General features: G+C 42.5%; 1 protein-coding gene across 3 annotated transcripts in view; it reads left to right on the top strand.

Moving 5' to 3' along the window:
• Nucleotides 1-6,036, top strand: part of LOC120801591 (abl interactor 2-like) — a 35,998-nt gene extending 29,962 nt beyond the window's left edge. For all 3 annotated transcript variants that reach the window (XM_040148742.1, XM_040148743.1, XM_040148741.1), the window contains 4 exons: nucleotides 410-574; nucleotides 961-1,041; nucleotides 3,071-3,253; nucleotides 5,444-6,036. In XM_040148742.1, the coding sequence (XP_040004676.1) occupies nucleotides 410-574; nucleotides 961-1,041; nucleotides 3,071-3,253; nucleotides 5,444-5,619 (605 nt within the window). In that variant the 3' untranslated portion in view covers nucleotides 5,620-6,036. The remainder of the gene's footprint in view (nucleotides 1-409; nucleotides 575-960; nucleotides 1,042-3,070; nucleotides 3,254-5,443) is intronic.
• Nucleotides 6,037-13,814: the final 7,778 nt, after the last annotated feature.

Below are 13,814 nucleotides of genomic sequence, written 5' to 3'. Positions count from 1 at the left end.
TGCGTCCTGTGGTTGGGTTAGAGGTCAGATCACGTTCTCACCGCACCGAGGCCGCTACCTTTTAAAGGGTCTCAGTGCGGTTGTTGTGGTCTGCAGCCGAATACGATTTGCTGTGTTCAGATCTCATCATACCATGAAGGAAAACAAACTAGAGTCCGATTCAAATGGACTAAACAATGCAGGTTTGAAAATGCCCTAAAAGACATACCCGTGTTCGAAGACTGACCAAAGTTCAGCGACATTTTTAAGAATTAAATAAAAGCCTTGTTAAAAATAAAGCGGTCAAAAGTGAAACTTAACACTCCAGTTCAAATTAATGTGTTAATGATACTAAACTGGATTTACAAAGTTTCCACTGGTGTAGTTGTGTGTCTACTTTGTCTAACTGCGGCCCTCTCTGCTGTGTCAGGTCCTATTGTCCCTCAGTTCTACAGTATGAACCGGCCTCAGCCACGACAGCAGGCTCCACAGGTGGGGGGGTCACTGCCTTATCGCCGCCCTCCCTCCGTGACCGGTCAGCCGATTGTAACACAGAACCAGGTCAACGGTGGTCCCTACTACAACGAAAGCCCAGGTACGTGGTATAATACAACAGTTACCCTGCAGCTCATAGTGGTTTTGTTCAGAGGGTTCTGGGATGTGGGGGGGCGACGGTCGTCAATGAGATTGTGGCTGGTAGTGAAGGTTTGATAAAGGTCTCCCAGTGACCACTGTTCCGCTTTTCAAATACTTTTTTATACAGCAGGACCTCGTGTGTCCCGTTGTCGCATTACATAACATCGACAGTGTTAGTGAGTGGTCAGTCAGTAAGGCAAATTATTTTTTTTTTATTTGTAGAATTTATAGAAAATATATTTCAGAAGAATTGATTTAGACTGAGGTGTTTACATGAGAGATTTTCATGCTGATTAACCTCAGAGCTCATGATGTTAATTAACTCAGATTTGTGTGGGTTTGCAGCCTCCCCACCACCCCCCTCCCTCCTCCAGTTCTCCCCCCAACTTCCTCTGATGGGTTTTGTTGCTCGAGTTCAGGAGTCCAGTAAGTATAAATGCTGTGTGTGTGTCTGTGTGTGTGTGTGTGTGTGTGTGTGTGTGTGTGTGTGTGTGTGTGTGTGTGTGTGTGTGTGTGTGTGTGTGTGTGTGTGTGTGTGTGTGTCTGTGTCTGTGTCTGTGTGTGTGTGTGTGTGCCTGCGTGCCTGCAAGTGTGCACCTTTTTTGTTTTTTTTCTTTCAATCATGCATCATAGAAATGACTCTTGAGTACATCTGTGTCTGGATTTACCTGCATTTGTGTGTCTGTGTGTCATCAGTCTTATAGTAAAACACTGACCTAGAGATCAGGATTCAAATTGATGCAGCATTGACTAGCTTCACCCTTCCATGATCTTTTTATCCTAAGTTGCCTTGGTATTTTATTTTTTTAAAGAATTGTGTAGGATGTTTTTAGACGTGAAGCACCTGGTAAATCTCGACCATAACTTTCGGGGCTTTCACAACCTTTAGTTCGGTTCATTTTCTCTGGACCAAAGAAAAAAAAGATGAATTGTTGCCCTTTAGTTCTGGTGTGTTTCATGTCCACATTTGCTTTTTACAAATGAACCAAGAGGAGTAAACATGAAGTTATACAGACTGATTGGACAGTGTTGTCAGTGCGGCATGGACCAGTGTGGGGAAATCAAATTCTATTGGCTGATGGCAGTTTTCTGCATCTTTTATCTTTATTAACTTCTCTGGTGTCACAAATAAACTGATTATGAAAACGAATAGTCCAGACTATAACTGGACCTCGTATATCAAATAGTGACAAACATTAAAAATGGTAAAACAATAAGATATGTTGTATCTTTAATGTTATGTGGAGACAGTTGCTGTGCGGTCGCTACGATTCGCTCATTTTTTATTGTGGAAAAGGTCAAAAGTACAGAGTAGGACACAAGCTCAGCACACCTGTTTCAGTTCTTTAAACTTTCTGACTGGTCGGGAAACATCTCAGCACTCACATGCTGAGGTGTCAGCACGGTTACCAAATCATCTTGCATAGAAATACATGTAGAGAGATGGAAGGTTGCTTTCATAACAGCGGTAGTTAACAGTAGTTTAGCTTTTGAATTCATTCTTCTGCTTTTCTGACCGCAAATGAACCCACCCAGTATGATTGGAAGTGTCGCTCTTGGACCAGTGGTTTAGTCTGCGCCGGAGTTCGGTTCGACAACTTTTACACCAGCCTAAATGAAGCGAACTAAACAGGCTAACAAAGTAGAGTTTGTTTGGTCTGAAGGCTTTCACACCGCTTAGGTGTGAAAGCAGCCTCATTCACACACTCACAAATTCACTCTTTCACATTCAGCAGACTGCAGATTTTCAACAATGGGGAGTCACTGTCACACAAACTGCACCACCTCTAGGGAAGTAAAATAAAAGCATCTACAGTCCAGCATCAATAAATATTGTTATTGTTTTCATCATTATCATTTTTATTATAGTAGTAATATAATAAATGAATCACGTTGGTGCTGCCGCCTACAAGGAAGGTAAAAGCTGCTGCATTTTTAACACCCACTGGCGCCACACGCAGGCAACAAATGTTACTGCAGGTTTTCTTTCTCCTCTTAGAGCTGCAGGGTTTTCGTATGTTTATTTAATAATTGTAAAGAGTAACTGAACAGTGGATAATGTATGGAAGAAAAACACGCTGCCCCGACGTCAGCAGTTGTACCACTCTGTGTCTGCATGTGACACAAACGTCGAGATCACAGCAGCTGTTACTTTCCTCTCACGGAGCCTGTCAACATCTGTGGGTGTAAACCACTGCTGCTGCTGCTGCTGCTGTTAATTATCTTCTCTGCAGATGGATCCGTTTGGACAGGTACTGCAGGTCCGGGACTGCAGATCTGTTGACTGGTCCTGGTGTCAGGTGCTTAACATCAGTGACATGAGTGTCCTTATTACTTGGTTGGAGAATCCTTTTGTAAACTTGTAGAGCAGCGCTGTGAGGTGTACAAGTGTTTGTGTCTCTGAATGTACAGTAGAATGTGCTGTTTCTTCTCCTCATTTCTGCTCCACCTCCAGTTTCAGATGCCCCTGCTCCCCCTCAGCCAGCGGCCGAGAGCCAGTCAGGGCCCAAGGAGCCCCTGCCTACTCCTCAGCCATTTGAAGACGGACATGAAGAGGAGGACTCAGCAGTAGTGGAGTACAATGACCCGTACGCTGAAGAAGACCCACCGTGGGCCCCCAGAAACTACCTGGAGAAAGGTAGCGCTACAGAAATACCCAAATACCCATGTCCCACATCATCTACACTTGACACTAATACTGATACAAAGTGCGTTCTGTTCTCTGAGATTTTCCTGGATCTCCACCATTGTCCCCTATTTAGTTTGACCTATTCCCAGCTGTGATAAGCTTCTTACCGTTTTTTTGTGTGTGTTGCACTGTGGGACAGGGATAAACATAACATCAATAACCTCAAACTATGATCTATGATGCTTGTTGGAACCACTAAGTCAGCCCCAGACCTGACAGACCTGATTCAGGACAAATTGACCCTGCAAACTTTCTTATCTTTCTTATCTTTTTAAAATTATTTTTAATGAAGTCTGGTGTTGATTCATTACTTGTCTACTTGTCACTACTGTCTTTTACACCTTTGCAGGTTGGAAGTTGATTGTTTCAAATACTTTTGTATTTCTTGTCGTATTTGTGTTGTTAGTTGTTGTTTGTTTCAGTTTAACAGCTGATTAGATTTGAACAAAATGAGTTGACTTCAAAAAGCAGAGATTTCCACGATGTTGAACGCTCTGAATTAATTTGGTCTCGACTGCAGTGTTATTTTCACGTTTGTTTACATATTATGTTTAGTTCTTCTACTACTGCATTTTTTTGCTGGGGTAATTTTTAAACATTACCAAAGGTTATTCCAAAGAAACAAACAAACAAGAAACAAAGTCAGTAAAGGCCTGCTCACAACAGCGTTTAAAACGAAAAAAAAATCTTGTGTCAAAATCAGCCCGTTCCCGTGAAATCGCTGTGATCAGTGGATTTCCTTGCTGAGGTGAAGTACATCTGCATAGATTTTTCATTTTTAGTTCAGCACTGGTGAACTTTGACCTGGCAATTTGAGTGGATGAATCATAGCAAGCTGTGCTAGGAGAGCTGACCTCTGAGTGAATGGAGAGCTGGAGAGTCCAAAATGGACGCCAGTTTAATGTAAAGTTAGCCTCACATTTGAGAATGTGGAACCATCAAATGTTTTGCATCAGTTACCATTATACCAGGGGGGAGTAAACAGAGCATCGGTTAGCTCGACAGCTACAGTGGGTCACTAACCGGCCCTGCTACTTTTAACTACATCACCAAACTCCTACAACTACATTTTTTGCAAACTCGTGGATAAATTCGTCATTTTAACCAGGCGTGTGTGGAGACGTGAGTCCTCAGTTCTGAGTGATGATTAATTCTGACGGATGATTTCTCGCCAGATCTCTCAGCCCGGCGGAAAAGAATATTGATAGCTGGTGTTGGAGCTCCCTCTCAAACTCACACTGGTCAAAGCTTTTTCTACATGTTATTCATATGGAGCGGTCTGTGGCTAGAATACATGGGGCCAGTCAGGAAACTCAGCAACTTTATATATTCACAAAATAATATAATGTAAATCTGTGTGTGCACATCATCATTATTATTATCTCCCTCTGTCTCTTTGCGTGTTTGTCTCTTTCCTTCAGTTGGTCTTAATTTGAGTCTGTTACACAAAGTGTTCTGACTGAATGTGAATATTATGTTTTGTGTCTAGCGCCTTCAGTCGTTATACATATATTTTGGTTTAAGATCATTTGGAAAGTGGTAGTTGTACGTGTGCATCTCTGAAGTGCTGTATGCCCTAAGCTAGTTTGTTTTATTTGTTATTTGTTTATAATGTTTAGGGCTGCAACTAACGATTATTTTCATTATCGGTTATTCTCTCGATTGTGTTCTTGATTAATTGATTCAATGCGCGGTCTCTACAGTGTCACAAAATGGTTATAGAATAAAAATAAAAGCCCATGGCAAAGTCCAAATGTCTGGTTCGTACTACAGTTGCGGCCGTCTGCATAGGAGTCCGCACGGACCCTCGCAGACACGCAAAGTACAAATTGGCCTTAAATATCTGTTAAGTTTTTAGGAAATTATGAGGAAAGTTTCCATGAAATTAGCTGGAAGATACAGGGCCCATAAAATAAAGAATTACCCATTGTTTCTCAAAAAATGACTCAAAAGTAAGTAATCAGTTATCAGAATATCTACAGATTAATTTTCTGTTTATTGACTAATCGATTAACTGACGAATTGTGTTACTGTGGGTATGGGGGTGGTGGTTTGGGTTTTTCTTTGCCTGTTAATAGGCAAAATAAAAAATTGATCATAGAAAATAATAATATTTTTGGTGTGTTCATCGCCCTCTAGTGGTGGCCATCTACGACTACATGGCCGACAAGGAGGACGAGTTGTCGTTCCAGGAAGGAGCGATCATCTACGTCATCAAGAAGAACGAGGACGGCTGGTTTGAAGGGGTGATGAACGCGACCACCGGCCTCTTCCCCGGGAACTACGTCGAGTCCATCATGCACTATGCCGACTGAGGGAAAAGAGGGAGAGTGTTTTTGTTGTCTTCTTAGTTCAGTCGCTCCTCTGCTGCAGATCAGTTTGTTGGATCTGAACTAGAAGGGGAAAACTGACTCGCCTCCATTTTTGTTTGCGGTTCCTTTAAGTCCACACCAACCAATCACGAGCAAATCGGAGCTTGTGAACAAAAATCATCGGTTCACTAATATTTTATTGTGAGTATATGACAGAATCTGATTCTAGCTCCTGTAAGTGACTGTGACTTTAGTTCTGCCGTCTGAGCTCCGTCCCTCTCTTTCTGCCCTGCAGTTCCCCTGTTAGAGGACTGAGAGGCATTTTCAGGCGTCTTAATGTTGTCACCTGACAGATGCGTTTGGTGTGAATTTAGCGAACGTTTCTTAGATGGAAGGCTAATAAAGATGTTTTTAAATTTAGTTTTCTTGTGATCGCAGATTGCAACATACCCAAGTTTGTTTTCCTGAAATCACAAAGTAATTTTCTTAATGCATCATGACACAGTTTGCATAAAAAAATCACACTCCCTCTTCTCAGTCAAACCTGAAAACACAGACCAGATACACACACTGTTAGATTTAACACCACTTACACTTTTCAGGGATATTTACGTCTTTGTCCATCCAGAATAAAAGTTTAATAAACGTCCATAAATCTGCTTAGAAATCATAGAAAAAAAGAGGCTCCTTACTGCTGCAGAACCTGCCTGAGAATCTTCCTGTTTTTAAGTTTCCCTCAGTATCGCAGTGACCCAGTGACAGTTGTCTGAACGTCCAAGGCTACGCTGAGAACAGGAGCCGATCACAGCTGGTTCAGCAGCTTTTAATGGAGACAGTTTGAAAAAATGTAATAAAATACAGGCTTAGACAACATCTCAAATAGTGAGGCAAAAAATAATGACAGGATTGACAAAATCCATGGATATTAACTTTCCTCGTGTTGCACTGTGGATACTAATGCTCAAAATGTCTCATCATGGTTCTTCTATCATTTCATCATTTCAAAAACCTGTGGACAGGAGGGGAAATGCTCAAATTTCAATTGCATAAAGATTTCATGAAAACGTTCCTAGATGACGTACAGTACAACTCACATGCAAATTAACGTGGAACTGACAATATATGGCGAGCCCGGCTAAGACATGCAGCGACTCTGCTGAGACTGTAAATAAGGAGAATGAAAAAAAAGCAAAAACACCCTGTGTTCAACAGGTGAAGAGACGTTTAAAATAAGGAAGTAGAGGAAGTGAGTTATGCTTTCTGATGATGGATTTCATGCTAACAGGAAAACAAACCTTGTTATGTTCAGGTCACGGACTCCTCTGTGAGCACAAGAAAACGATGCAGTGAAAGCAACCGCCTGTGCACGACAATAGGCCGTTCTCTCTGGGCTTTTGTAGTTTCGCCCCGTCATTGTCAGATTTTCTTTTTTTACCACTCAAAGATAGATCGTACTTCTTTCTCACCTCCATCATCCTGGACATCCAGTCTTTCCCCTGAAGCAAAGACTGAGATTATTTTTAGTATTAACAATGTGGGAACCCAGAAGAAACTGTTATAGGAAGCATGACTTATATTTTGGGTCTAAGCCCAGAGTTTAAAAAGACAGAATGAAAGGAAGCTATGCTAAAGCCACCTTTGCACTAAACACTGAATCCAGAGATTTCTCTCCCTTTTCTTAGTGTTTGTTCCTTCCTCTGAGGCACGCCTCTCTGGTGTGAGCTTTTACAGACCAGATCATCCTTTCTGTTTGGCTTGAAACACAAAATTGCACTTAACAGATCCACACAACTTAATCCCACAAATACTTAAGTCTGGTCTATTGATCGTCAGAAGTGAAGATTGATAATTATTCCAGTGCCAGCACTTTGTTAATTGAGGGTGAAAAGGGTCTTAAAGTTGGAATCCCTAAAATTTCAGTCCTGGCCGATCTGGTGACACCTGCGGTTACCGCGGTAACAGCAGACCCCCTCCGAGCAGCTCAGAGCAGCCGGTGCATCTGTTTCCAGAGCAGCCAAACAGACTCAGGTTGTTTCAATGAAGACGTCAGTCAGCGGTGATCACGAGCTCCGTCTGATTTCGTGCCGCGCACACAGCCAGTAGTTTTCCCCTCAGCAGCGGGACACGGTCCGAGGAGCTGGTTCTGGTGCTGAGGAGATGTCAACAGCTCGCTGTGCCTGCTCTCCACTCTTCATCACTCTCTCGCAAACATTAAACTTTAATACATTAAACTGTGATCCACAGACAAGAAATGCAGAAAATAGCCATCGTCTCTTTTTGAAGTTACATTTTTGCGTCTGCGGTCACCACTAACCACAGAGGAAATGACACAATAAAAGCCCCCCCATAAGTCTTTTAATGTGAAGCAGCAGCAGCAGGAAGTGTTGCGTTAGCGTGACAGTAACTTAATCCAGCTGTGATCCAGATGTAGGAGAGTGAGCGGTAAACAGTGAGGCTGATATCCATCATATTAAAGTACAGACAGTAACACTGGATTACAGGCTGCGTCACTTCCTGTCAATCCCTCGTGTTTAGTTTGGCGATCTGAATCTGACCCTGCCACTGCCGTAAAAATCTGAATAACTCTACCACTCAACTAGATACTGACCATAAATGGAGTCAGAAATGGGGTCTGAGTTCATGAAGTTGTTAAGGATTCTAACTGTGAGACTAATGAGTGTCTATTATTTGGGTTAACAGGGTTGTACAGTAGAAGCCTGCGGCTGAGGCAGCGGTGTGTCCCATCAGTTGCCCCAGTAACTTCAGGTGGTCATGAATGATGCGATGGAAGTAAGATAATCGGGCTCACGGTCACGTAGTTGCATCGCTTCAAAGACGCCAGCACATTTTTAATTCGATGAAGATCGACCACAACACCGTCGGTGCACAATTTGCATTTTTTAGTGAATTTCTGAGATGATATCGTAACAGTTTTAATTGTTGTAGTTTAGTACCAGATTCTAAGCTTTGTAAATATACACAACCCTTCAAATCCCTCAAAGAGTCCGGAATCAGCACTTTCTCTCAGTCATGCCTGCACAAAGCCAGTGCAGAGAACCTCTCTGTCGTTTTCTTTTTCCTCTTCTCCACACTTTTAAAGAAACTCCTTCTCCCGTCGTCTCTTCAGCCTCCTCTTTCTCCTGCTCTGGTCTTAATGATGGAAGGGATCAGCCAGACTCTGTTTAGGTTTCTGATTCGTTTTCTCTTGTACTGTAGCAGGGCTGGAGTGTAAGTCTCTTTGCTCCTGCTCGTTCGTTTTTGGGGTTTAAAAGCCACTGTGGCCAGCCGACGTCTAACTCGACGTCTTGCCTTCGATGGTGACCAAACTGACCACTGCACCTACACACTACGACCCCAGATGAGTCTTCAAACCAGTTCACTCTCAGTGAATTAGTAGGATTTTCCCCCCGTTTTCTCCCCCAGCTCCTCGATCCTCGCTCGGAAAGAAGGAATAAGAAAGACACTGAGTCAGAAAGCTTTACACTAATCTAACTGCAATAGAAGAAAGAACTACAGTTACACTCAGAGTCGGTGATAAAAGGTTTTAATTTGTAGATGAAGTGGAAGCCATCCAGCTGTGACGGACAGTTTGTGGACACATCCTTCTCTGACGATGATGATGATGAGGAGGAGGACGAAAAGTGCCCGTTAGTTTAGTGCAGATGAGGCTTTTCACCGCGAGAAACGAAGTAAGAATGAACCTACTAACATGCACATACACAGCACAACGCAGTGTTCCAGGAAACAAGTTCACTGTAATACGTGTGGTGATCGGGCTAGAGGAAGACCATTATTGTTGGACTGATGTTGATGTTGATCAAGTTTCACCACCTTTAAAGGTCAGTTCAGATGTGTTTTTTCTCCAACCTGTGTCTTACTGTTATAAGTCTACCAGACATCTATAAAAAGTCGACGAGGCACCAGCCTGTAAATTTGAACTCAAACTAAATGATTTAAACCTGAGAAAGATGAATTATTACCTGCGTGTCTTATTTTAGGTCTCAGACTGAAATCTCTCTTAAACTATTGGATGAATTGCCTTGAAATTCTGTAGAGACATAAAGTGTGTTTCCGTCCACCTGTTGGTATTCACATTTTTAATCTGCACATAAAACAATTTGAGTGGAAATGCAAAAATAACAAGTCGAAACAATACAAAAAGTTTTTCCTGTTGTCTGAGTTGTAAATCATGAAAATCATACGGATCCGTAGACGTCCTGTGTTGTATTGACCGATTCGTACCAAACTTCATCAGTAAACTGAACGATTTAACATGAACTCTCTCATATTTGAGCCTTTCTCATTTCATGCTGGTTTTCCTGCCTCAGCGTGTCCTGAGGTCGTGTAGTGAAGTGGACCTGAACGAACCGCCTGGTGGAGATTTTGGACCTGTTGCCAGTTTTGAAGTTTACAGTGTGTTTGCCTGCATGCCTGATATATAACTGACATTTTTATTCAAAGTGTTTATGTATTCTTTGTGTTTTTGTATATAGATTTTTTTTCTATAGTTTCACCAACTTGCTTTATTCTCTCTGTCTGATCAGCTGGAGGTCGTGATGTTTTTCTTCAGTGGTTTTTGGTTGTAATGGCCCTTTACGATGGAGGCAGATATTTTGTGCCATATATCGGTGTGTTGTTGAATGCAGGTGTGTGTGTGTGTGTGTGTGTGAGTGTGAGAGAGAGAGAACTGAACCTTCCCTCGTGGACTCCTGTTGACTGAAGTGACTATGAACCTGAAAACAGTGTTTCCCTGTTGTCCAGTTATATAAGAGCATTTATCCTGAAAAACCAGAGTGTGCCACATCCACGCTCCTGTTACAGGCGTGGACAGAGCAGCATTAGTGTGCTGGTAGCCACGCTAGCATGAAATTGGGTTCAGACATCGTGTTTCCTGAAGGTGGAGCCGGTGTGTGTGTGTGTGTGTGTTCAGTGTGAAGCAGCCAGAGCACGGCTGAGAGCATTTAGTCTTTGAAGACACACACTGACTCCGTGTGTCTCACTTCCTCTGTTCATCCTCCTGTGCTCACTCAAGGTTCAGGAATTGTTTATGCTACAAAACGCCATTCAGATATCGATCTGTCGGGTTTTCCAGTTTCCTGCACTTTGAGAACATTTGCATAATTAACAGATGTTTAATGAGCAGACCAGCCCCTCGGCTCTGTGTCGCCTCCATGATTCACAGGTCCAATCCTGTCTAATTCTTTGTAGATGACGTCCGTGACTGTTTGTGTTAATAACTGTTACACTTGAATGAGTTATTAGTATTTGAAAACAATCGCATAGACATCCATTGTATTAATATCTGGGCTCCGCTCACTGAGCAACTGTGCTTAAACTCATTATCCTTACAAATCCAGAGTTATTTTGATATTTCTAATGTATGACAAACAGTACAATTACAGTACTGTTCAGGTTTCAAAATGTTCAGTACTGTATCTGATCGACTGTGAACAGGCTCATTAAAACGATGTGTAAAGTTCATGGATTATATACAGAGAAGTGTTCAAATCCCAGTATTTTAAAGCTTCCATTCACTCCCCTTACATGTGTAGAGCTCAGCCAATGCATGAAGGTCCGTGAGGATTATAAAGTCAAAAATAAATAAAAATAAAACACAAAGTCAGTAAAAGTTTCTCTAGTTTCCAGCGTTGCTGTGGATGAAGAGATGCCGAAGGTAAAAGGCACAGTTTGAAATTCAAATATAAACCAAAGGGTCATAAATTCAGCAGAAACGGAGCCGGATTGTCAGACCGAGCTGCCGTTTTATTTTCACTCCACTATTCAGTCCCCAAACAACCAGCAGCCTAACCCCTGACATTTCTGTCGTTTTAGACGCGGAGGCCGGACAGTTTACTGGGAGCAGTTAACGGAACGTTTGTCATGTTGACCAAAGAAATGTGTTGAGTTAAGAGCTGACGTTCCTGTAAGTCGACTTAAAACCGCCTGTAGAGCTGCATAGATCTCACCCACCGCCACCCCCAGATGACCCCCCTAACACACACACACACACACACCCCATCCACCACTGTTAATCCCGAGGCGCTAACCTTCTCGGTTGTTTGTGAGATGTGGGCAGTGACCCTCAGGTTATAGATGGGTGTCTGTGCATCTGATCCGCCGGCTCCTAGACATGTTGGCATCCTCTGGTTTTTGTTTTGCCTGCAGTTTCCCTTTAACCAGTGTTGGACCGAGGGACGAGATGCTCTGTGAAATGTTTCAGTTGGCTTCTCTGAGGCTGCTTTTACCAGGAATCTGCCTTACCAGGATCAACCTTCATTATTCCAGTTAAATCCTGAAAACCAGCTCCGATCTGGATCCGGTCCCAAGCTTGACTTGCCAGACAGTTTCTTTTTTCTTAAACCAGAGACTTATTGATGTGTGATTTTGCAGGGCTGGTATGTATAAAACTTCTCAGAAAGGGTCTTAAGAACGCTGCTAAAAGTAGGACTTAAAAATAATTCCCCTACAGTTACGCTGACAATATCAATCTGTGCTATCTAGGATATTATTCATGAAAGTCTTTAATGAGTTAGGCCCCGTTAAGTGTTTGTACATGAACCAAATATATGTTCAATTATTCCTGTTTTTCGGAGACAAAACTCGGCCTAAAAAGGAGGCATTTCCATAAAAGTTTGTTAAGAGTCATTTACATCCTCCACTTGTCTGTTTTGTTTTCATGGCCGATGTTAATTGGTGAACTTCTTCATGTTATACAGGCAGCGTGGGTGTCGGTATAGACCATCAGAAAGTGGATTCATGACATTCTTAATTCGAAAAACAAGAGAGCAAACTTCTGGCTTTATACAAACCAGCCCCATCTTTGACCTCCACTTTTATAATATGGCTCACGTGCATTTCTCACCTGGAGTCTCCGCTTCACGTTCAGATGATTCGGTCCCGGTATTTTTGCTCCGTCATAACCTGAGAGTTTCCCCTCAGATCTTCCGTCTCTGACCACATTAATCTGATCCTGGGTCAGCCGTAAGCCGTCCTCTCAGTCTGCAGCACCTTCCTGGTAGAACATGACATCCTGAGAAGCTTTCTGTTTTCCACAGTGAACCAGACTGAAGCACATTGACCTTTTGTAAGAGAGAAAAGTGAAATTGCCGAGTAAATGTTTTCACAGCCCTTTGTGTCACTGTTGTTTATTCGTCAGAAGCTGGAGGATTTTGAAAAGGTTGTTGAGCAGTGGAGTGGAGGTCAGGAGCCGAGTCCGTCAGACTCGGAAGAATAAAACACATTTATCAAGAAAATAACGTACACTGCACTGTAAGTAGGTTACTAACATTTAGGAGTAATTCTTTTTTTTAAAAATCCTCATATTTTAGAAAGTATAATAAATCTAATAAAATAATTATTATAATTAGAAATTGGGTTTATTTTATTTGTGTGAAAACCATAATATCTCCAGTTGTAGCTAACGTGAAATTAACAACAGTCAAATAAACTGATGTATAAAATGTGGGTGAAATAATGGTTGGTTCAAATGAAAACAAAAATAAAACCAAGCTGCTTATTATATAAGAAATAATAAAGGTAACACGTTACCTTAACCCCCATTTAGCGTTAATATGAGCCTATAAAGACGTAGTAACTGGTTTCTAACAGACTCTGACGCAGCTGTGACCAGATCCCAGTGTGACACTCGTCAGTGGAGGCTGCTGGATGAACAGTCAAGTCAGTTTTATTGCCATAGCGCGGAATCATAACACTTTAAATACAGAGCAGGTCTAGACTGTACTCTTCCTGATATCATTTCCAGAGACCCAGCTCCGCAGGGTGCCCGCCCGGCTCCGAGCCATGTGCAGCCTTTTGGAGCTCACCCAGCTCGGGTGCCTACTGAGACATCGGCTGACCCTGTACCGGAACGTGGGCTTCTCAGCACCGGTCTAACGAGACTTCACCACTTTCTCTGTTGCGTTTCCCACGTCCTCTAACACATACGGCGCCATCGTCTGCATATAGTGCAGATTTGATGCATCCGTCTGAAGGAGTAAAGATGTCATTGGTGATTATGTTGATCAGTACAGGGCTTTACTTAGTTTGAAAAGCAGCCCTCCATTCCCTCCATGCCCACTACTCTCACTGGAGCGTCTACTGTGGATCGTCCCTTTTTGAAGTCCATTCTGAGAATTACTCAGTAACCCTCTCTGTTCCAATACATGCCACAGCCTACAAACTACTGTCTACCCCGCCCA

The sequence above is a fragment of the Xiphias gladius genome, chromosome 16, assembly GCF_016859285.1.
Source record: "Xiphias gladius isolate SHS-SW01 ecotype Sanya breed wild chromosome 16, ASM1685928v1, whole genome shotgun sequence".
Lineage (NCBI taxonomy): Eukaryota > Metazoa > Chordata > Actinopteri > Istiophoriformes > Xiphiidae > Xiphias > Xiphias gladius.
Note: the sequence above shows the minus strand (reverse complement) of the source record. Positions and strands in the feature narration are given on the sequence as shown.